Source organism: Solanum dulcamara, chromosome 7 (genome assembly GCF_947179165.1).
Source record: "Solanum dulcamara chromosome 7, daSolDulc1.2, whole genome shotgun sequence".
NCBI lineage: Eukaryota > Viridiplantae > Streptophyta > Magnoliopsida > Solanales > Solanaceae > Solanum > Solanum dulcamara.
Window position 1 is genome coordinate 8,006,969 of NC_077243.1, and position 24,231 is coordinate 8,031,199.

The window sequence follows — 24,231 nt, forward strand, 5'->3', positions numbered from 1 at the left end:
GATCGTATTATCATATTCATTAGTCTTCTGTTTCAAATTGGTTGTCATATTTCCCTTGTCAAGAGTTAGATTATTTGAATTTCGATCAATATAAAAAGAAAATTTTCATTCGTAATACTTATCATGTCTGAATATCTAAATTTTAACTATAAAAATAAATAAATATGACAATATTTAGAATGGAGAGAGTGTGAGTGGGGTGGGACACGAATTGGGTACAAGAAATTGAGAAGCACCTTTTTTCGTGTTTATTGGAAATTTATGCAATTAGGCAAAGGTCCTACTTAATGCAATGACTTATGGACAACTCACTTAGACACACTACTAGTAATTATCTTATTAGGTAAGGCTTACTCTAAATTATCTTATACGTTTATTTAGCATAGAGACAATACACGTGTGTTCCTCTCATTCGTCGCACAGGTGGTCAGTGTAAGAAAGTGACCACTTAATAACATCCATTAAATCACTAACGATGACCAACATAACCATTATCTTCCAGAAATATAGTTAACAGATTTCAAAAGTATTCACTTTTGGGTGCATAATGGCGCTTATCGGATACATCAAAATAGAAAACCAAAAAATCTGTGCTTTCAAACAATTAATGAAAATCAATAAAGTTCCTCTTTTTCTTTGGGAGTGAGGAGTGGTTGTTGTTGCAAATAAGCTTTTGGTATAAACAATTATCTTTTCACATAAGAGCAAGTTTTAACTAGTGTAATTCTAAATTTCAACCTAGAAGCACAAAGGAAACATTAGAAACTCGAGTTCATCGATAAAATGTACTAACAAGATTGTGATAAACCACCTCAAGACCCAAAAATCAAACTTAGGACAGGTACAACAAGAGATACTTCAGCTGATCAAGACATTGTCACCATTTGTAATAAGTGCCTCACTCAACTGTTGCCCAAAACTTGAACCATTAGTTTTCGTGAGACCACCTGATTCGGAGATTTTTGTAATCCTCTGCAAGTCATCTGATATTTCTGAGGAATGAGCCATCAGCTCATCATCGGTCAGCTTTTCTTTCTGAAACGAAGGCTTCTTAGGTTGTCGGATGGCAGCAACTGCTTCTGCCATTGCAACTGCAGGTGGTTGGGGAGGAACCCACGATCGCTGAACTGACCGTACTTCAGTTGGTGCAGCAGTATATCCAAACTTCTCTTCGTTCTCAGCTTCGATTACTGTTACTCTGACATTCTTGCGTTGCCACCAAGGCGTTGAACTGTCTCCATTAGTCAGATTGTCTTGATACTCATAATTCAAGCCATCACCACCACTCCCTTGGGATTGAAGGAAATTCCTTGAACTGTTTTGACTTTGGCCAATTTCCCAAGGTTGTTCACGATCAACATAGTAAAATCATTTAAATTCAAACAAATGACTCAGATTGACTCCACCCCACCTAAGTTCTCTCACATCAACAGAGAAGGCAAAGGAAAATACATCAAATAGAAAGGTCTTATCAAGAAGAGATGAAACCATAACTTTGTTATCTAAATCAAAGTAACAGTTGTATAAGAATCCATACAGTGATGCGCATACTCCATAAACATCAAATGCAGTCAATAATTAGCAAAAACATCAGTTAAGGATTATTACTTCTAACGCTTTAGGCTTGAGCTACAAGAAGGAAGTTTTCGAGTGGAAGGATGGTGTCTAAAGTTTGTCATGTTGTCCAAATGCAGGCTGCACACTGACTTCAGAAAATGGAACCAACAGACCCAAAACAAATAATACGCACAGCATTAATTTTAGAATTAAAGGATATAGGTTCAGACAATGAATTTCTACGTATTATCTGCGGAAAAAATAAATTGTATCAATCCGAATACTGTAGGTAGAACAAAAAATTGGAGGAGAAAGACATTAGGCTTTGGACCAACACGAGGATTTGGTACAGGCTGGTAAGGATTTGGTGGTTGGTCGTTTATATCCTGCAAAAAAAGATGTAAATCAACATGCAGTTCTCCATTTGAATTGGATTGCTGTACCATCAAAGAATATCAGAAAACAGAACTTTAAAAGTCAATGAGATTAATCAAAAATAAGATGGAGGCCCATATGTAACTACATAGCTTATTGTAGAATGGGAAATCAAGACTCTTCTATCATCTTGTTCCATGGCAGGTATTCTTCCAGAAGTACTACTTTTCCCTGAATATGAATTTGAAAACTAGCCATGAGATTATCTCCTCTAAAGAACCTGACATTTATTTTATGATATAGCTTTAACTCCAAGACAAATGACAACATCATAGTTTGGATCAAATCCAACAAAGATAAATCATAAATGTGAGCGACAACAAAGTGAAGAGCACAAAATCTGAACTGAAACTTTTCCGGACTTGAATGCCTTGATCCACTAGCCAATATCCACATCCTTGCCTCCTTATATTTCATTGTACATTGTATTTAATTAGAAACAAAAGATTCAAGTATAAATATGTCTCAACTTTCTTATTGCAATAATATTATTTCAAAGAGAAGAATACAAAGTAAATAGATTTTCCATAAATGAAATAAAAATTGAAAAGAAAAAAAAATAGGTGTATAATAGCATTAGAAAGCCACAACACTAAGAACTGTTATATCGATACGAATTTTAAATCAGTACAAAATGAAAATAGAATACTCATGAATAAATGCAGGCAGAAACCTTTCCTTTTGTTTCCAGTTTATTGGGACCTAGTGGACCATGGTCACTGTGATCAAGCAAATGCAGAAGTTTCCAAATTCAAACGTCTAGACTTTTACGCTTGAGGATCACAACTCTTACGGAAACCACTAAAGTGATACAAACCATTACCACAACATAAGTTGGATAGAAGCTCCGATAGGTACCACAGTATGCAGAATGAGGAAGGAGACACATTTGAGACACTTTAAAATATGCACTGATGTGCAAGCAGGAACTCAAGTGTTTAATCACATATAAACACCATAGAATAAAGTCAATGAGATCTAAAGTAAAGTAGCCAAGCCTCAAAGGAAGGTGGAACCAGAAAAATATCCCATCTCTTTCTCTTTCTCTCCCTCCCTTTATCGCTCAATTAAAGGCACTCGTATTACTCTTTAACCTCAGTAAGTGCAGCTAGAAGCCTACACATTATATCCCTTCCAAAATGCATCCCCTTTAACGCACGTGAATGTTACTTCTAACAGTAATAAATTCTCAAAAGGCACATACTTTATACCATAACCCCCCCAAAAAAAAATCCAAATAGTAACTGGAGGTTAAAGGGAGAAATATGAGACAAAGTGGTAGCAGAAGCATGTTCTGGAAGCAAATGTATACTCACCTTCGAGCTTTTGCAAGGCACTACTCATTGATTTCATCTCTCGTACTTGGTAGTTTAACAGGTTTGTTAGCTCCTCAAAGTACCTTTTCTCTGTGGAGGACAACAGGTCAAATTGCTACGAAGATTATTCATTGAAAAATATTGATGAAATGATAAGATTAGCATGTATGCACTAAAAAGCAAGCAAGAGAAACTGTTTCAGTATTAATGCAGAGAACTTTATCAACAAACCTCCAGTTTTTGATGCCAGCATCTCCTGGCTTGCACGGGCCACATCAGCAGCTGCAGCTGCTGCTGCTTTTGCAGCAACACCAGCTTCTTCCGCTAAACTTGGTCTTCCCTTTACAGCGCCTTTTTCATCTTCTTCTTCCATTACAACCTTGCAAATCCAGGACTTAAGCAGGGGTATAATAGTATACTGGCAAAAGCACATTATCATTTTAAGGGGGGTGATAGTGATACAAGCAAAATAATACATAGGCTAGAAACATAATTTTCAAAGATCGACTCAAACCAAGAATTAAAATCATCGTTCAAAAACTTTAAAATCTAATAGAATCACGGAATGGAAGAGTCAGAAGATTTTCGTTACTGAGTAGGTTGTTAGATAATAGTCTCAAAATTGTCCTTCATATTATTGTATGAACTATTCTCCACTGATAAATAGTTAAATATACCATCGTGGATTCATGCATTGTCACTGCTCCATCCACCATACGAAATGTTTCATATATCAGAGAGAAAGTACACTCAACAAATACTCATGGTCACCGTTCAAGTTCCGTGCAAAAAGTGTCATATCTCAGAGCAAAACCACATTCATGAGATACTCTTGAACAGTAGAATATCAGCTTTGTATGAATTGCTAGGCTTGTTTTTGATTTCTTTTATATGAGAAAACACTAGCTATCAAGCTACTACAACTTTTAACTAATTTTGAACGAAAACAAAGAATTATCTTTTTGAAAATTTATCTTTTTGAAAATCTGATAATAGCTTCCAAAACTATAGGAGGATAAGGTAAAATGGAGAAATCTAGATGTCAAATTGGATTAGATAGAAAAGCATTTAATGTCTCTACCAAATTATTCCAATTAAATAATTCATGAATTTGCACTTTAGAGAAGCCAAAAGCAGAGGACAATCAAAGAATAAAGTTTCTCTTTTAAAAGCACTGGTTTTGCACAAAGAAAAGGTCTGAAATCTGATAATAGTTTAAATTTATCTTTTTGAAAATCGAAAAACCCTGGAGAGTCAGCAGTGCACGGTCCGAAACTTGGTGGATAATGGGTTAGTCCCTCTACCCTTTTCCACTTGAATACCTGGAGCAGGATTCAAACCTGATGTGCGCCTAACCTACACCTCACACATTGTGGTCTTATGGCTAGACAAAAGCCCTAGGGCAAATATTGACAAGAAAAACTAGTTTAAAAATTAAAAGAAATAAATTAGAAGCTGCGTTCATGTCCAAAAGGAAGAACTTTGAGATTAGCATGAAGCTTTAGTTTTGATGGATGTGTTATATTTATTTGAAAGAAAGTTTAAAAAATCATTAAGGGTCCCTGAAAAAGTAGAAACGTATGCAAAGAAAAGGTACTTTTTGCCTACAATATTCAATTAGAAGTACTTTGAAAATCTCAACAGTTTGAAGATCCATCACATCAAATTCTCAATAGCCAATGACAGGATACATGCTCAATTCAGCAGATGTGGTATCAAGTGGCATGATAGACTTCAAGCTTCTTACAAAGTATACCTTGAGAAGTAAAGCTGTACCAACTCCTGAAGCAGCCATTATGCCTACAGCCATTACCGCATGAGTCCAATGGAAATGAGAAAAATATCCCTTTTTTCTCATGGTATTACTCTGTAGAGCTGATGCAGACTGCAGATTTTGCGATGCAAACAGTGCTTGAGTAGTTGATAAAGATTTCACTTTCTCATCTATCATCAAGAAATCAAAGCAGCAACGTCATAAGTCTAATGACCAGAGACATTATCATGTTCTCAAGTGAGAAAAAGAAATATCAAAACACAACAAAAAAGGTTCTTTCTAGAAAACATTAAAATCACCTTCGTTTGCAGCTACTGGCTGTGTGGTAGAAACAGTTCGAGTGGGATCCTGTCATTTAGACATGTTAATGTTTTTGATGTTATCTTAATTTTATCACTACATGCTTAAAATTAAGCCAAGATCGATAGTCTAAACATCAGAAAGATGCAAACCGGAACTCGACGAAAGGTTTCATCTATCTCCTCCTTTGTGAGCCCCTTCCTCTCAAGAAAAGACCGCATATACATGACCGGAGATCCCCTAACTCTTGGATGTGAAAGAAACTTTACAGCATTTCGACTTGCTCCTCCCGAACTGGTTCTGAGTTTACAAATACAGAAGTTGGAGAGTTCTCTCTTGTAGCCTCAGGATTGGGATCATGATTATCTTTAGCAGCTGGTTGTGAGTGGTAGCTGCAAAATCACAAACATAGATGGAGAGTTGATTTTTTAAAGATAGATTGAGATTTGTTACGCGAAGTTGATAGAAAGCACGGATGAGGTGGAGAAATGGACGAATAGGGAACTTTATAAGATAGCAAGGAAGGAGGCGAAGTTGGCGGTTTCGACAGCAAAAACAACAGCTTTTGAACGTCTTTATGCTGAACTAGAAGAGAAAGGTGGGGATAGGAAATTATTCAGGCTAGCCAGGGCGCGGGAGAGAAGGGCACGCGATGTGGACCAAGTGAAGTGCATTAAGGACGAGCATGGAAAAGTATTGGTAGACGAGACCCTCATTAAACAGAGATGGCAGTCCTACTTCCATAAACTCTTGAATGAGGAAGGGGACAAACACTTTGTGTTGGGAGATTTAGAACTTACAGGGAGGCGTCGCGATTTTGGGTATTGCAGGAGTATTAAGGTCGAGGAGGTTAAGAGTGTCGTTCGTAGGATGCGCTGGGGAAGAGCAACCGGACCTGACGAGATTCCTGGGGAATTTTGGAAAAGCACGAGCTCGGTAGGTTTGGAGTGGTTGACTAGGTTATTTAATGTCATCTTTAAAATAGCAACGATGCCCGAAGAATGGAGGTCGAGCGTAATGATCCCTCTATACAAAAACAAAGGGGATATCCAGAGTTGCGACAACTATAGAGGTATCAAGCTACTAAGCCATACTATGAAACTGTGGGAAAGAGTGGTGGAGATGAGGGTGAGGAGAGACGTGTCTATTTCAGAGAACCAGTTTGGATTTATGCCGGGACGCTCAACTACAGAAGCCATCGATCTTATGAGGAGACTGGTGGAGCAACATAGGGAGAGGAAGAGGGACTTGCATATGATATTCATCGACTTAGAAAAGGCTTATGATAAAGTCCCAAGAGAAATACTATGGACATGTTTGGAGGCTAAAGGTGTACCTGTGGCATACATTAGGGTGATCAAGGACATGTACGAGGGAGCCAAAACCAGGGTAAGGACAGTAGGAGGGGACTCAGATCACTTCCCAGTGGTGATGGGGTTGCATTAAGGATCAACTCTTAGTCCTTTTTTATTTGCCTTGGTGATAGATGGATTGATGCGACAAATTCAAGGTGAGGTGCCATGGTGTATGCTTTTCGCAGATGACATAGTCCTGATCGATGAGACTCGCAGCGGAGTTAACGCTAAGCTGGAGGATTGGAGACATACCTTGGAGTCTAAAGGGTTTAAGTTGAGTAGGACCAAGACAGAGTACTTAGAGTGCAAGTTCAGTGAGACACCTTAGGAGGTTGGCGTGGAAGTTAGGCTTGGTGCTCAGGACATCCAAAAGAGAAGTAGTTGCAAGTATCTTGGGTCTATCATGCAAGGCAGCGGAGAGATTGACGATGATGTCACACATCGTATTGGGGAAGGGTGGATGAAATGGAGGCTCGCTTCCGGAGTGCTATGTGACAAGAATGTGCCACCAAAACTTAAGGGCAAGTTCTACAAAGTGGTGGTTAGACCGACTATGTTGTATGGGGCGGAGTGTTGGCCAGTTAAGCTTTCTCACATTCAAAAGATGAAAGTTGCCGAGATGAGAATGCTGAGATGGATGTGTGGGCACACCAGGAGCGACAGGATTAGAAATGAGGCTATTCGGGACAAGGTAGGAGTGGCCTCGGTGGAAGACAAGATGCGGGAAATGCGACTGAGATGGTTTGGACATGTGAAGAGGAGAGACGCAGATGCCCCAGTGCGGAGGTGTGAGAGGCTGGCCATGGATGGTTATAGAAGAGGTAGGGGTAGGCCGAAGAAGTATTGGGGAGAGGTGATTAGACAGGACATGGCGCAGTTACGGCTTACGGAGGACATGACCTTAGATAGGAGGGTGTGGAGGACCCACATTAGGGTAGAAGGCTAGTTCATAGTCTCGTTATTCTTCTCTATTCATAGGCGTAGTAGTGAATTACGATCTCTTGCGCTTTGACTTCTGATTTCTGATTTCTGTTATTTATGTTATTATTTATTACTTTCTATGCTTTGACTACTCTATTTTATCTGTGACGCTTTCATTATTTATTTATTTATTTGTTATTTGTTATTTGTTATTTGTATTTATTTATTTGTATTTATTTGTTATCTATTCGTTATTTGTTTGTTGTTTTTCTCATAAAGCTTTTAATTTTCTATTCTTATCTAACATTTTTTATGCGTTTATGCTTTTACTGAGCCGAGGGTCTCCAGGAAAAAGCCAGCCGTCCTACTCAGTAAGGTCTGCGTACATTCTACCCTCCCCAGACCCCATGTTGTGGGATTTCACTGGGTTGTTGTTGTTGTCGTAGATTGAGATTTGTTAACTGAGTAATCCATTCAACTCAAAAAATCTAAAGAACACAAACGCCGAATACAATTCAATTATACACATCAAAGAGCAAATGAGTGCATTCTTAGAAGGTGAATTTTTAATGCATTGGCTGAGGTGGAGCACAATGATTAGATCTCCTTCCACAGATGAAAAAACTCATTTTTTTCTTGCAAGAGCTTTAAGGGCATATTAGGAGTTTACACGTGCTGCAACTTTTGTCATTCTTCCTTTCCCGAAAAAAGATAGTCTCACCCTCTTTGCATAACGAAAGGGGAAAAATAATTCTGCCAAAGAAACTCCATATATCGATAAATGTGTGTGCAGAAAATATAATCCACTAAAGCTCAACTTAATGAAATAAAGAGTTTAACAGAAGTCCCTAATCAGAGGTGGATGTAGCTAATATTCTACTGTTCAACAGAACCCAATATTTTATTTTATTTTGATAATCGTGGTGTCCGGGTTAGCTTGCGCGCATCTCGACTATTTCCACGAAATACCTGTCATCTCACACCAGCAGTAGGTACCAGGTAACTCTATCCACCAAGGTAGAAGAAATGGGAAGAAATCACCTTGTGTAGATTTTTGAACCTGAGTCTCATGATTATAGACCACTTTATTGACCACTAAGCCACGCCGATTCCAATATTTTCAACATGGAACATATCCCATTTAGTTATGAACCCATAATTTCAAGAGTAAACTGTGTTTAGTGCAAAAAAAAAAAGTCTTAAAAGCTTGAACCCATCAAATTCAAATCGTGGATCAACCTGTGCCCCAATTACCCAAATGAAAAAGTGCAGCAAAAGCCTAAATGATACAAAAATTGAAGAAGAACAGATTCATAGGACAAATAAATGAAAAGGCAGCAATCAGATAGATGGCTCAAGTTCACCCAAACATTGAATCAAAAAGGCAACATACCCGGATTTTGGGTATTAACGTTGGGAGGATTATCGGATGGAGTGGCCATGCTCGTCAACTCCAGTGAACTGAACTGAATTTTCAAGGAGACAAATTATCAATTCGCAGTTTTTGTCAAAATTGAAAGAAACGGCATAGACATGGAATAAGTTTATACACAACACACTGGTAATGAGATTACCTAAGACGTCGAGGATGATGTCAGAATTCTCCCGCGATTTCGCTCATCTCCGGACCAAAACTCCTAATACTAATCTCTCCTGTTTGAATTTTAATCATCCATAAGAATAAAGATCAAAATCTTTTACTTGTTTTCCCCCCGATTGCAAGCCTGCATTTTATTTTGGGAGAATTATATTAAAATAATGATTTTATTATTATTATTGTACGAAGTAGGAGAAGGGGGAGATAGAGGGAATTACAAAGAGAATCGAATCCCCGATTGAACTATCAAGGCTATTTAGAATTTTTCAATATTAGATTATTAAGGTTTGGCCCCCGTTAGAGGGCTTGGTCTCTCTTGCTCGCGAGGGGAAGCAACGAGTTCACCAAGTGAGCCAACTTTTCACTTTGTGAAGCTTCTTAATTCTGATTTATGTAAAATACATCATTTTTTCATTCGATATTTAATATTTGTATTAAAGTTTGACTAACTGATTAAATTCGAATGCGTATTGAAATGTTATTTTGAGAGTGATCCTAATAAGAATTTTTTTATTTTTAATGCTCGAATTCAAAACTTCTTTTCTTCTATCCCTTTTCGTCTCTAGGCTATGTATTTGGCGAATAGTAATTTAATATTAAAATTATCTTTAAGTTTAGATGCAATAACTCTTACTCTATTTCAAAAAAACTATACCGGACACTAGAAATAAACCAAATATCAGAAAATTGAACAAAATATCACTTTCAAATGTTAGTTTCCCATAATTAAATTAAAGTTTGTTAATATTTGACAAAGATAAAAAAAAAATACTCACTTCGGACAAAATTTAAGGACCAAAACTGCTCAGAATATATTTAAGGGATTGTGTTGAAATATCATATCCCAAGAATAAGGGACAATTTTTGTCATTTTGTCACTTTTAATACAGTATCACATTTGGATCTACATAGAAGAAAGGAAAAGGATATAGGGGAGAAATCACAACAACTAAAGTTTGATATTATAATAAATAGTAAAAATAAATTAGACGCGAGAATTTTACGCGGAAACCCTTCAAACAGATAGAGGAGAAAAACCACGGGGTAGAAGGATTTTACTACGATAATATGGAGTACACTGCTCTCAAATACAAGGAGAAAACAACAAATAATATTTCTCTCTTGTAAAAGGAACAACTACTAAAGAGGACACTCAAGAATACAATATTTATCTTGGTGTATAACTTCTTGTGTATTCTTACTCTCCTTTTTTTGAATTGAATTAAATGAGAGCATGAGGCCCTCTATTTAAAGGAGGAATAAAACGCGTAAAAATTTTACGAGTTCTTTTTCCTGTCAAAAGTTGGACGGTTTCTACGCATTTTTTTTTCTGTCAAAAGTTGTTGCGTATGTTTCTTCCTTTTTGACTTTTCTTTTCCCTACTTTTTTGACTTTTGTTGCATTCTCCCACTTGAAGATTTAATTAAGAATCAATTAAGTCTTCATACCATCCTTTCTACCCAATTACTGCAATGTTGCGTTTCTGCTAGGCCAATAGAAGATTGACACCATTTAAACTTATTATTGTTGATTGGCTTCGTAAACATATCTGCAAGGTTGTCATTAGTGTGAATTTTCTGAATATCCACACTGTCTTCTTCCACCTTCTCACGAACAAAGTGATACTGAACTCGTATGTGCTTTGTCCTTGAATGAAATATCGGATTCTTTGCAAGATGCAAAGCGTTCTGACTGTCACAAAACAGAGCAACCTTCTCTTGTTTGTGCCCGAGCTCCTTCAGTAACATCTGCATCCATATTGCCTCTTTGCTAGCTTGTGTAGCTGCTACATATTCTACTTCCGTCGTAGATGTAGCCACGATAGATTGAAGTTTTGAAACCCAGCTTACAGCTCCTCCAGCAAGAGTAAACACATAACCTGTGGTGGACTTGCTTTTATCAAGATCACCTGTATAATCTGAATCAACATAACCTTTAACAGTAAAGTCTAATCCTCCATAACACATTGCAACATCTGAGGTATCCTTGATATATCTCAGGATTCTCTTAACAGTATTCCAATGCTCTCTACCAGGATTAGCAATGTATCGACTAACCACTCTCACTGCTTGTGCAATGTCAGGTCTTGTACATACCATGACGAATATTAAACTTCCCACTGCTGATGCATACGGTACTCGAGACATCTCCATTCTCTCTGCTTCATTGCTAGGACTCATACTTGAGAATAACTTGAAATTAATAGGAAGTGGGGTAGAAATTGACTTACAGTCTTGTATCTTGAAGCGTCTCAAAATTTTCCTCAAGTAGTTCTTTTGAGAAAGCCAAATATTCCTATTATTTCTGTCTCGGTGAATTTGCATCCCTAGAATCTTGTTTGTTGGTCCAAGTCCTTCATTTCAAACTCTCTAGCCAACTGTGCCTTTAAATTTGTAAGACGATCTTTGTTGGGGCCTGCTACCAACATGTCATCAACATACAACAGCAAATTAACAAAAACGTCATCACCAAATCTCTTGTAATAAGCACAAGGATCTGAACTATGTCTATTGTATCCAAGGCCTATAATGAAGGAATCAAATCTCTTATACCAACACCTCGACGCCTGTTTGAAACCATATAGAGAGTTGTTCAATCTGCAAATCAAGTTCTCTTTTCCCTGTAATTCAAAACCTTCTGGGTGGAGCATGTAAATTTCTTCTTCAAGTTCTCCATGAAGAAATGCAGTTTTGACATCTAACTGCTCCAAGTAAAAGTCAAATATAGCACACATTGCCCTCCATAGAATAATCTAAGTGTCAAGCTGGTTCTCTTCTCTCCCTAGTTGACCGTCGAACTTGTGGAGTTTCGATCTCAGTTTGCTCTTGTTCTTCGTGCTCTGGTGCTGCTTCAGAAGAAACTGAAACTTCTTTTATTTCTTCAACTTCAACTGTAGTAGTCTCTGATTTTTCTTTTGAAGTGCTACCTTCTTTTGTTTGTATCTTGTTTTCAACAAATACAATATCCCTGCTGATTACCACCTTGCAGGCAATGAGATCCCACAAGCGATACCCCTTGACTCCATCAGCATACCCTAAGAAAATGCATTTCCTAGATTTTGGATCCAACTTTAATTTTTCTTGGGTGTTGTACATAATATAAGCAGGACTTCTGAATATATGTAAGCGAGAATAATCAGTTGGTTTTCCTGTCCACTTCTTTATTAGCGTTTTCAGATCAATTGCGGTTGATAGTGACCGATTGATCACAAAACAGGCGATTTTAACTGCTTCTGCCCAGAATGATTTTTCCAATCCTGCAATTGTCAACATAGATCTTGTCCGTTCCAACAAGGTTCTGTTCATCCCATTTGCTACTTCATTTTATTGTGGAGTATATGCCACCGTGAACTGTCGTTTAATACCTTCTTGATTACAAAAGTTATCAAATTCATCACTAGTGTATTCTCCTTTATTATTTGTCCTTAAACACTTGATCTTTTTCTCAGATTCAAGTTCCACTCGCGCTTTGAATTCTTTGAAAACCGAAAAAACATCTATCTTTCTCTTGATTGGATACACCCAACTTCTTCTGGAGTAATTGTCGATAAATGACACGAAATATTTCGCTTCTCCTAGGGACTCCACTGGTGCTTTCCAGACATCAAAGTGGACCAAATCTAATATTTCCTTGCTTCTAGCAGAGGAACTGCTAAACTTCAGTCTATTTTGCTTGCTGGTAATACAATGCTCACAAAAGGGTAGTGAAATCTTTTTGAGCCCTGGAAGAAGCTTTTGCTCAGCAAGAATCCTCAAACCTTGTTCTGATATATGATCAAATTTACGATGCCATATCATCGTTGATTCTTCAAATGAACTTGCTGATGCGGTTGACGTTTCTTCTTCTTGGTGTGTTTCACCTTTAAACACATATAGATTTGCAGCACGTTTTTCTGCTTTCATCACTACAAGCGCTCATTTGGATATTTTCATGACTCCACCATGAGTCTTATATGAACATCCATTATCATCTAATTGTCCCAAAGACAATAGATTCTTTCTCAAGTCTTTTACATATCGTACCTCATGGATGGTGCGTATCGTGCCATCATACATCTTTATTTTGATGAAATCAATACCAATAACATCCAAAGCATGACTCCCATGAACACAGACCCTCCTAAGATAGGATTATATTGGTGGAATCATTCTATTCAGGAAGTCACGTGCCATGTTGCTCCTATGTCCATGATCCAGACACCAGTGAAATGTTTTCTGCCTTCAATATTTGATATTGCTTCACTACATAAAATATCTCCATCATCCAAGGTACTTGCAATATTTCCTTGAGCATTTGATGGCTCAGGGTGATCACTCTTCTTCTTGAACCGATAATTTTTCTTGAAGTGCCCTTTCTTGCCACAGTTGTAACACTTGATATTCTTCTTACTTCTTGATTGAGATCTACCATGATTGTGACTCCCACTGGGGCCACGTTCCATTGGTCTTCCTCTAACCATCATCAAAGCTTCAGCTTGCTGCGAACTTGCTTGTCTGTCTTTCTTATTTTTGCGCCGATTTTCTTCTTCTAAGACAGCGACTGCAATTTCATTGAAAACTAGACTGTCTGTATTGTTCGTCAGGTTGATGATGAGTTGATCATACGAGTCAGACAGACTTTGAAGTAGAAGCTCCGCACATTCAGTCCCCTCTATTTTACAACCCATTGTTGTAGGTTGCGAAAATAGAGTATTCAAAGTATTAATGTGTTCAATAACTGACATGGACTCTGCCATTCGAAGAATATACAATCTTCTTTTTAAGACGATTTTTATATGAAAAGACTTGGCCTCATACAATCCTGTAAGAGTATCTCATATTTCCTTCGCCGTCTGTTTTTCAGCCACACTAGACAACACTTGATCAGCTAGTGCCAAGTGTAGATCAGCAACTGCGTTGTTGTCTATGTCGTTCCACTTGCTATCATCAGTAAAGTGTGTGGGCCTGCCTTCAATTGTAGCTAAGCAATTGTCCTTTCTCAATATCGCTTTTATTTTCATTTTTCACAATGAGAAATTAGTCCCATTGAATTTTTCAACGTCAAACTTTATTGTATTCGACATTGTTATTTGCTTCACACCCTTCTAGATCATTTCTGAATATTTTTGCGAACAATCGTGACAAAATATACCGTCACCGAAATTTGTTATTCATGTGAATAGTACTTTTTACCGAATTTTACTATTCACGAAAATTACTATTCACATATAGTACCTTCGTATAAAATAGACAGAATAACCGAGAGCTTTGATACCACTGTTGGGGGAGGAAGCACTACAACTAAAGTTTGATATGATAATAAATAGTGAAAATAAGTTGGACACGAGAATTTTATGTGGAAATCCCTCAAACAGATAGAGGGGAAAAAACACGGGGTAGAAAAATTTTGCTATGATAATATGGGAGTACACTGCTCTCAAATACAAGGAGAAAACAATAATTAATACTTCTCTCTTATAAAATGAACAACTACTAAAGAGGACACTCAAAAATACAATATTTATCTTGGTGTATAACTCTTTTTTTTTCTTACTCTCTTTTTTTGAATTGAATTAAATGAGGGCACGAGGCCCTTTATTTATAGGAGAAAGAAAACGCTTAAAAATTTTACGCATTCTTTTTCCTGTCAAAAGGTGGACGGTATCTACGAGTTTTTTTTCGATCAAAAGTTGCTGCGTATGTTCAAAGTATCTATGGTTCAATTATTGTGAATTTGGCTAGAGAAGTTAATTCCCATAGAAAAGTTTTACCATGAAAACCAGGTCCCAACAAATCTAAAAGACCCACCATCTAATATTGTTTTTGTTGAAGTAAAAGCAAAGGGTATGGGGGACCAAATTCATGAACATCAAGTATATACACATTAGATCTAAAATAACATGGAGCCACTATATACCATTTCTAGCTGGAACAGATGGGGACTTCTTAGCTCCTATTTTTATTTTTATTTTCATCTAACCTCAACATCTTATAATTATGACCATACCTCCATTTTCCAGCTAGGAACCATTGTTTTAGGATGTGTTTGGTACGAAAGAAAAATGTTTTTCCTGAAAAAATAAATGGTTTTTCTTACTATAAGGGCAAAGGTGGAATGGGTGGGGGTGAGTTGGTGGTGGGATAGGGATGCTAGGTGGGAAGAGACAATTAGCATGGTAAGTCACTTATGAAATTTGTTTTTTTAATTTCCAAACAAGATTTGTCATTTTTTTCCCATAAAAATGTTTTTCAAAATATTTTGACCAACTAAACATGAAAAAATTGAAAAACATTCTAGAGCCCGTTTGGATGGGCTTAAAAAAAATAACTTTTATGTATAAAGTGCTTTTAGAACTTTGAAGTGCTGAAAGTTATTTTTATAAATAAGCAGTTGAGCGTTTGGATAAAAGTGCTTATGATGTGAATTTTAGGGTTAAAATAATAAAAAAAGATAGTTTGAGAATTTAGTTAAAATATAAAGGATATAAAAGTAATTTCCATGGTCAAAGAAAATGACTTTAAGCACTTTGGAAAAAAAAGTTAGGAATCCTAACTTTTCATTTTTGACTGACTTTAAGAACTTTATGGCTTAAAGTCAGCATTAGTCAAACACGTCCAAAAGCTAAAAAGGGGCTTTAAGTTGGTTTTGACCAACTTAAAGCCAATCCAAACGGGCTCCTAGTCTACTTAACACACCCTTAGTAACATTAGATATAACCAGGCTGGCAGAATTCCTGTAATTTAAGTAGGTGATAAGAATCTATTTATGTTATTTTTGACTAAGGTCTATGTTGTATGTTACTATCTGCATAAAAGAATTCTCTGGAAGTACTATTAGTTGGAATTTCTATTTTTCTAAGTAACAGAGAACTTCACTCAAGAGAAGATCAAGAATCATCATCCAGACAGTACAGCTATTTGTTTTAGACTTTGAAGTGACAATGAAAAGACAAGTAATTTACAACTGTCTACATTCCAATTCCACCAACCAAACTTTGGTGATTGCTGAATCATGGGGTTGGCATGGTGCCAACCAGATAATACTCATATATTTGGCATTTATCTGTTACTGTTTACTAGACTGAGATGGACTTAGCTGGAGCGACATGAACAGTGAGCATTCATATTAGCATACTCCAACTTATTGGAGTTAATGTCAGTTTTTGTTGTATTTGGCTTTTGTTCAGGGGTGGGGTGGGAGAAACAGAAAAACAACTTTAGTTTCAAGGATACTCTTATCTAATTGAACTGTAAATAATTGTATAGTATTTCTCTCAAGGACAGCTCTTTAAAATGCTCAAAAACTGTAATGGTGTATAAAAAGTATTATTCTTTCATTCTATAATGATATACAAATGATTACAGAGTTACAACAACTGGGCACAATTAATTTATCAATGAATCTGAAAACAAACAAAACCAATTTTGACCAATACAACAACTTTGTCATCAAGATGCCTCCATTTAGCATTATGCCAATCCATGCCAGAATAAGATTCAATAATAAAGCCTTCAACCTATACCTTTTTGTTGACACTGATAAATATATCAAAATATTTAATTTCATGTACATTGTGTTCATAATCATACTATAATCAAATCATTATTTATAGTATTAGGACGGTGATTAGCATTGAGTAGATTCTCTAGTGATCTGGCTTTTCTATTTCGAACCCTACCAGCTTCCTTTAGCAGCTCAGCCAACCTTTTCTTTTCGTCATCAACGTCTGGATTTGCTGTCCCTAGCTTTTCCTCTCTCACTCCAACAATGTATTCCAATATTTCAATAGCCTCATCCAACCTGCAAAGCATATCGAGATCACCATGTAGTTGGAAAAACAGACATGCATTACAGAATCATGATTCATAACGACGAACACACTTTTTGTGTTGACTGCCAATAAATACTTCTTAGCAGATACTTGCTCCTAGTTAAACTAAACCCGTTTGACTTGATTGGAAAACTTCGATAAATTTTATTACTTTCTTGGGGAGGGAACTGTCTTATAAATGTCCAGTTTTCATCTATGCAAATAGCAAGTCTCAAACTAGATCAACGCCTCAAAGATGGGATTTCATTACAAAGCAGAGAGTAGAAGAAGAAAACTGCCCCTACCGAGTTTAGCATGCAAAATCGTAAAACAGAAGAAAAAATCATATGAATTTCAGATAATAAAACAAAATAAGTCAAATGTTTAAGCTCTCAAGAACATAACAAATTACACCAGGTAAATGACAAAGTAAATATGGTGCTTCTCTAAAGGAATTGCAAAGTTAGTAGATGTAGCGATTAGCATACCTGCCAACAGCATCATATGTGCCAGCAAGGTTGCTGTACACTCCCAACGTCTCAGGGTGATAAGGTCCATATTCTTGCTCCAGAATGCCCTTTGATTCTTCAAACAATTCGACCGCCTCATTTATTGCATACCGCTGTACACAAGCAAGCCCCATTTGGTTAAGGGCGACCCCGAAGAATGCTGATTTCTTCTCTCCACTTGCTCTGAGCTTTGAAATGGCACTTTTAAAGGAGTTATACGATTCAGAATACTTTCCTAACATATAATAGATCACCCCCATTTGAGCTTCAATACCCGCTATGGTATTCTGCTGCCCAGGGGCATTGTTATAAATCTTCATTGCTTTCTGTAGCAATTTGAGTGCCTGATCAAGCTCATTCATCGACTCATAAATAGCAGAAACATCAGTAAGACCACTAGCAATCTCCTCTGGAGCAATCCCAGGTATGGGCTTCCCATATATTCTGAGGGCATTCTCACAGTATGACTTTGAGTCCCTTAGCTTTCCCGTCCTGTTGTACAAGTCAGCCAAACGGACAAAAACAGAAGCAACTGCAGGATGGTTTTCTCCTTTGCTAGACTTGAGAGCTGTGAGTGCCTTTTGGTAAGCGAAAATGGCTTCATCATACCTATTCAGAGACAAATATGTGTCTCCAATGCTACAATCAACAGATGCCACCTCAGATTCCTGCCCATTGGCTACCATGGCCATACTGGCCAGAACAAGATGCTCGAGAGCAGCCTCATGGTCTCCCTTTGACTCACAAATTAGTCCCATCAGCCTCCTGTCTGCTGTTTCCTCCAGTGAAGGTGGTGAACCATTCTCTTTATGTATGTCAAGAGCCATCCGACAAAGCTTCTCCGCTTCATCAAACTGCAAAGCCTGAACATTAGCCTCAGCAAGATATCGACAAGTCTCACCAACTCTGGGATCACTATCTCCCAACACTTGTCTTTGGATTTCCATACCGGTGGTATAAGAAACAATCGAGTTCTCAAGTTGGCCCAACATTGCATAAGTATCACCCAATTGCATATAACCAGCAAATTTGGCAAGGGCATGTTCTTTTCCTTCTTCAAGCACCGGAATTTCTAACGAGTGCTCTATCAGCGGAATGGCATCATCATACTGTCCCAAATTACAGTATATTGCTGCAGTTACATGCAGACACATGACCACATCCAAACTAGGCTTTCCATTGGCACATTTCTCAAATGATTTCGCTGCTCGATGAGCCAATTCAAGAGCTTTATGGGAATTATCCCCAGAAGATATCAAATCTCTTGCTTGCTTAAGCAGGAAGGGACCAAGGTCAGGATTGTCTAAACCTGAATCAGACGAGTCCTCAGTTCCATTCTTCAATTTTGATCCTGAAGCAGGCGAACTCTTCTGCCTACTCCTCGAGATACCTCCCACAACTACCTTCTTAGTATTATTTCCATTTTTCTTATCAAGGGAAGCTCTCCTACCCTTTGTATTTGATTTTGCTGAAGTTTCTGATTCCAACTCCAACTGAGAGGGTGTCTTAGGTTGTCCTGAAGAAGGGTCCTTTGTACTAGACGATGGAGAATTATCCAACTTCACCTCATCAGAAGTTTCCTTCTTAGAGCCAGAATCACTACGAGAGTCTTCAGTCTCTGGCTTCTGCACCTCATCATCCTCCTCAATTATCTCCACTTCCCTCATTTCTCCTCCCACAAGATGGCGTAGCTCGGAGTCAATCCTAGATTCATCCCCATCTGATCCATAACTAGCCCTGGATGGAGATTGATCAGAGCTTTGCATCTCACACACATTCTCATAAAGTTCCTCAATGGAAGGCTCAATCACCCCATCACCTACATGCTGCACGCCCCCATTTCGAGGAGCTAAATCCCCCTCCCCATTCTCTTTAGATGGTATAGAATTTCCATTTTCCTTCAATTCTTTAACCTCTCCGACTTCATGAATTTCATCCATAACAACTCCAGGCATCTTCCAGAAAAAACACACAGAAGTAAACAAGAACCACCAATAAATTAAATAAAATTACCTGCAAATACAAACTCTTTTTAGGTCAATTGCAAAGCAGATCCATCAATACACATCATGTTCTATGATATGCCACAAACAAGTTGACCTTTTTTTCAACCTTTTCCACACACAAGACATAAATAGACAAAAAAAAAATTGAATCTTTTTAACAGATCTTAGCATACTGCTACAGCAAGAATCAAGTATGTAATAAAACAAACCATCTAAAAGCAAAGACCCAATAGTAATCACATATAAATAGAACAGAACACAGGTTGACTAGTAACAGTAATGAAAAAAAAAATTAACAACGGAGAGTTGAAGTGACTGGTAGAAGAATAAGAGAAAGAGTCATACCTTATTTTAGAAAGAAGCCATTAGCAGTAAAGATGAAATGGTTCTCAGAAAGTTATATAGACATAAAATACAAAGTGTAAAAGGAAATATTAAAAAATCTAAATCCTATTGGTGGGTCTGTCTGGGTCTGGACTCTGGGATCACAGTGTTTGATGAAGAGGATAGAAAAAGACGGAATTTTGGACATTAAGGAAAAGAGCAAGGACATTGATGGAATTAATATAATATAAGTAGGAAAAAAATGTGTTTGTCTCAATTCATTTAAGTGACATACTTTTTTTTCTAGATCATTATAAATAAAATGTCACATTTTACAACTACTTAATAGTAGCACTATTCTTTATTGCATCCCACTTAATATTTATATAATAATGTTTTATATTCAATAAAAAATATGGCAAAAATTAAGATGAACGATGTATTAATTTAAGTTGCAGAGGTGGAATGTCAGAGGAAAAAGAGAAGGCGACTTCTCCCCAAATTTTGGCCTGCTACCGCCGCTCTGTTTCCAACTTATTAGTCTCTGGTTTATCTGGGTCTTTGCCACGTGTCCATCCAAAAATAAATTGGACGATCTACCACCTAATTTTTTTTAAGAACTACGAAAATTGTTCCTGTTGCTCTCACTTTTAACAAATTAATAATATATTTGATTAGATGTAATATCTTAAAACTTTTTTTTTTCGAATTCATTTTTAGTGCTATGTTATTTTAATGGAACATACAAAATGAAAGATAATTTAGATAAACAATTTTAAAAATATATTTATGTTAAGGTATTGATATTTTTATTTGTATTCTGCAAATAACTTTTTTTTAAAAAAAAATGACAATATAAATGGGTGGTAGATTTACATAAATACTTTAGAATTAACTTGATAAAAAATTAACTTGCCTAGACCTAGAAGAGTTTATCGACAAGTTGTTGAAGAATGACAAAAGTCTCATGGTTAATGAGATGGGTGGACTCCTTAAAAGACTTGGGCAAATCTCCTTCTTTTGAGCTAGGTTTTGGGTGTGAATTAGGCCTAAAATCTAATTTAACATAGTATCAAAGCAGGATCCATCTCACTCAATGTTGGGTCTCCGAAATTAAAATTGTACACACACCAAATGCTAAGCACTAGGCGCGAGGTTGAGTGTTGAAAAATGACAAAAGTCTTACATTGGTGGTTAATGAGATGAGTGGACTTCTTGTAAGATTTGGACAATTCTTGTCCCTTTGAGCTAGCTTTTGGGGCGTCAGTTAAGCTTTTAGAGTGTGAGTTAGGTTTAAGATCTAATTTAAGACAAATACGATTATACAGTTGATGGATAGTGTTTTGCGTTGGAATTAGTGTCCAAAATTAATACTAATAAAATGACACACTTTAAAGGGGTAGCAAAGTAATTTCCTTGACTGAAGAACAACTTGTCAGTTTCTTTTCTTTTTTTTTTTCATTTTTGAGTTAAAAGGTTACATGTCATGATAAAATAGAGTGTGTGTGGTTTGAAGTAGCTTCTAAGTTTGTCTTACATTTGCATGTCCAGCTTGACCTCTTAACCTTCGGTAGTTGTGAAGCAACTCCATTTCCCCAAGCTTCCCATCCAATTTAACTTCTTCTTTTAAACTCTTAAAAAGAATTAAAGGCGCGGAATCAGATAGGGTCAAGGGGTTCATTCGAATCTTCTTTGATGAAAAATTGTCATGATTAAAATTCTTTTATATATATATAATAAATGTTACTTCTTATTGTATTCATATCTTCATATTTTGGTCCTTAATAAAAATTCTAACTCTGTCACTATTAAAAAAAGTATTAAGATTAAAGAAAGCACAAAAATCTTAAAATAGATGTTCGATATATAGTTGTATTTCTAACGATAACATAAACAAGACTTAAAACAAAAAAAGAGTGATCATTACAAACTTTACATTAAATGTAATGATATAATGTTGCTTTGTTACAAACAATATAATTCTTTGTTCCACATCTCAGCACCACACAACAACTAATAATATAAAGTACTAGACTTTGGCTTATTTTTCACTTTCTACTTGTGACTTTTTGTTCTTAATTAATTACCATGGGCATTTAATGAAACGTACAATATAATATCTCACATGAAAGCCAACATCTAATTAACATTGTGCAGTAAAGTACAGAATCATGTCTCGTGAATATATTAAAGAAAAGCATATTACTATATAGTATATTATTCCTCTAGAGTTGGTGAAATTAATTAACACCCCACGGGGACCAATAATTATTACATTAAAGTGAGGTATAATTTATGTAATTACATTATATATTAAAGGTTAAGCCTCGCTGTAATATATAATTATTGCTAAAACCGAGTTAATTAAAAATGTCATGATAATGGTGGTTAGTGAGTTTAATTAGCTGTGCACGAGTTGGACTGATAGGCATCCTATGATAATTTGTACTTTCCCTCTAATAGTCTATAATTAATCAAAAACCATGATTCCCTATCTAGTGGGAATAGATTAATAATGATATGATGTTATATGATTGTAAAGTTCAATAATAAGAAAGGGTTACTTTGTTTTGCTATATTCCATTAATGGTGCTCAAAAGTTGATTAATTAGTACATCTTATTTTCCTTCTTGAGGAAAAGTAAGAAATAATGGAAAAAAGATATTAAAAAAAAATGCTCTTCATGTATTCTTATCATTATTTCCTGCTTATTAATTCGTCTGACCAAGCTACTTTCATTTTGAAAATCACTAATTAATAAGTATCTTTCCGTTCCAAACTAGTCAGAAATGATTATATGAATTTTTACTTTTTCATTTAAGTTCATTTTAATTATGTCATGTCTTTTTTTTTTTTTGGTAAATATTGTTTTCTTTTATTCATTTGTAAAAGAGGTAAAAGATAATTTTGGGTACCATTTACCCTACACACACTTTCCCTTTTGAGCCCTAATTACTCTTCTTCTTCGATCTTCTTTGCCATTGAAGATGATGAAGAGGCCAAAATTGGTTTCCTTCTGATTCTCACCCGTTTGTTTGCTCTGTATGTGTGTTTGTTGCCTTGAATAGTCAGTAGATGAACATTTTCATCTGCTTCTTCGCTCCTTTTTGCCATTCTTGCTGTTCTTGTGAAGATGATGAAGAGGCCAAAATATGTTGCTATGATGGTTTCCTTCTGATTCACACCATCTTGTTTGCTCTGTATGTGTGTTTGTTGCCTTGAATAGTCAGGAGATGGCCATTTTCGTCTTCTTCTTCGACGTTCCTTGCCATTTCTGCTGTTCTTGTGAAGATGATGAAGAGGCCAAAATTTGCTATGATGGTTTCCTTCTGATTCACACCCGCTTGTTTGCTCTGTATGTGTGTTTGTTGCCTTGAATAATTTGTGCTCTTCTCCTCTTAGTGTTGACGATGATGAGGAGACCATTAGATTTGATGGATTCTTTCTGATTCACATCCGATTGCTCTGCATGTGTGTTTGTTGCCTCGATTTTTATTTTAAAGGTGGACCTTTCCTTGTCTTCCTTCTTATTCCGTCTTTGTGCTCTTCTCCCCTTATTGTTGAAGATGATGAAGAAACTCAGTGTGGTTTTCTCTGATTCTCATTTGTTGTTGTTTGTTTTTGGTGTGTATTGTACTCCTCTGTTGATCTTGTTGCTTTTGTGTGTTTTCTGAAAGTTGTGAGATGCCTTCTTTGCCTTTGATTCAACTACGTGTAGTTTGTAGACCTGCAAAATGAACAAACGATTAGTAAAGACATCAACTCATTCTCCTTTTCTGTGTCTCCACTTTCCCATTTCCTTTTTCCTCCCTTTCCTTCAACATTTCTTAATTCTTAGATACGGAATTTGACTCTTGTCACTATTTAGGATTCTTCTCATCTGTGCATTCAACTCCTCAAACAAATAAGCCCGCAGGGGACCCTCATCTATGGCATAATTTGCTAAAGCATCTGCCAGTTTATTTGCTTCCCTTAGGGTATGTTTGAAAATGACATCCAAATTTCTCTTGTATTCCTCCACTTCATCTACCCAACCTGCAATATTCCATGGAGGTTTCCATTCTCCATTCAAAATTTTTTGAATAGCTTGGGAATCTGTCTGGAAAATGATTTTATTTAGTCCCTGCTCTTTACAGTACTTCAATGCTTCCAAAAGAGCCACAATTTCTGCTTCTATACTGGTGGCATAGCCAATTTCCTCACTCTTAGCATATATTAAGTTCCCTTCTGCATCTCTCACACAGTAGCCATATGCACTCCTCCCTGGGTTGCCTCTGGATGCACCATCTGTGTTGCAAGCATACCACCCATGTGGAGGTAGATTCCATCTAACTTTTGTTACCTTCAC

General features: G+C 36.6%; 2 protein-coding genes across 2 annotated transcripts; both read right to left on the reverse strand.

The window, feature by feature from the left end:
* Positions 1–671: 671 nt before the first annotated feature.
* Positions 672–9,501, reverse strand: LOC129895038 (peroxisomal membrane protein PEX14). Its single transcript, XM_055970666.1, is given in 11 exon segments — positions 672–1,346; positions 1,877–1,943; positions 2,081–2,163; positions 3,309–3,398; positions 3,540–3,726; positions 5,065–5,252; positions 5,382–5,430; positions 5,535–5,659; positions 5,662–5,774; positions 9,048–9,124; positions 9,233–9,501. Coding segments are annotated over 10 exon segments (1,443 nt in total). The 5' UTR covers positions 9,101–9,124; positions 9,233–9,501; the 3' UTR covers positions 672–858.
* Positions 9,502–16,540: 7,039 nt separating this feature from the next.
* LOC129894432 (protein KINESIN LIGHT CHAIN-RELATED 3-like) lies at positions 16,541–20,012 on the reverse strand. The gene is made up of 3 exons (XM_055970131.1): positions 19,905–20,012; positions 17,533–19,566; positions 16,541–17,034 (listed from the first exon to the last, which is right to left on the reverse strand). Exons 2-3 carry the CDS (start codon positions 19,506–19,508, stop codon positions 16,818–16,820), a joined length of 2,193 nt encoding a protein of 730 aa, XP_055826106.1. The 5' UTR covers positions 19,509–19,566; positions 19,905–20,012; the 3' UTR covers positions 16,541–16,817.
* Positions 20,013–24,231: the final 4,219 nt, after the last annotated feature.

Coding starts and splice junctions, on each gene's coding strand:
- LOC129894432 (XM_055970131.1), bottom strand. CDS start 19,508: ATGCCTGGAGTTGTTATGGATGAAATTCATGAAGTCGGAGAGGTTAAA. Junction 17,035..17,532: donor ACATATGATGCTGTTGGCAG/GTATGCTAATCG, acceptor TATGCTTTGCAG/GTTGGATGAGGCTATTGAAA.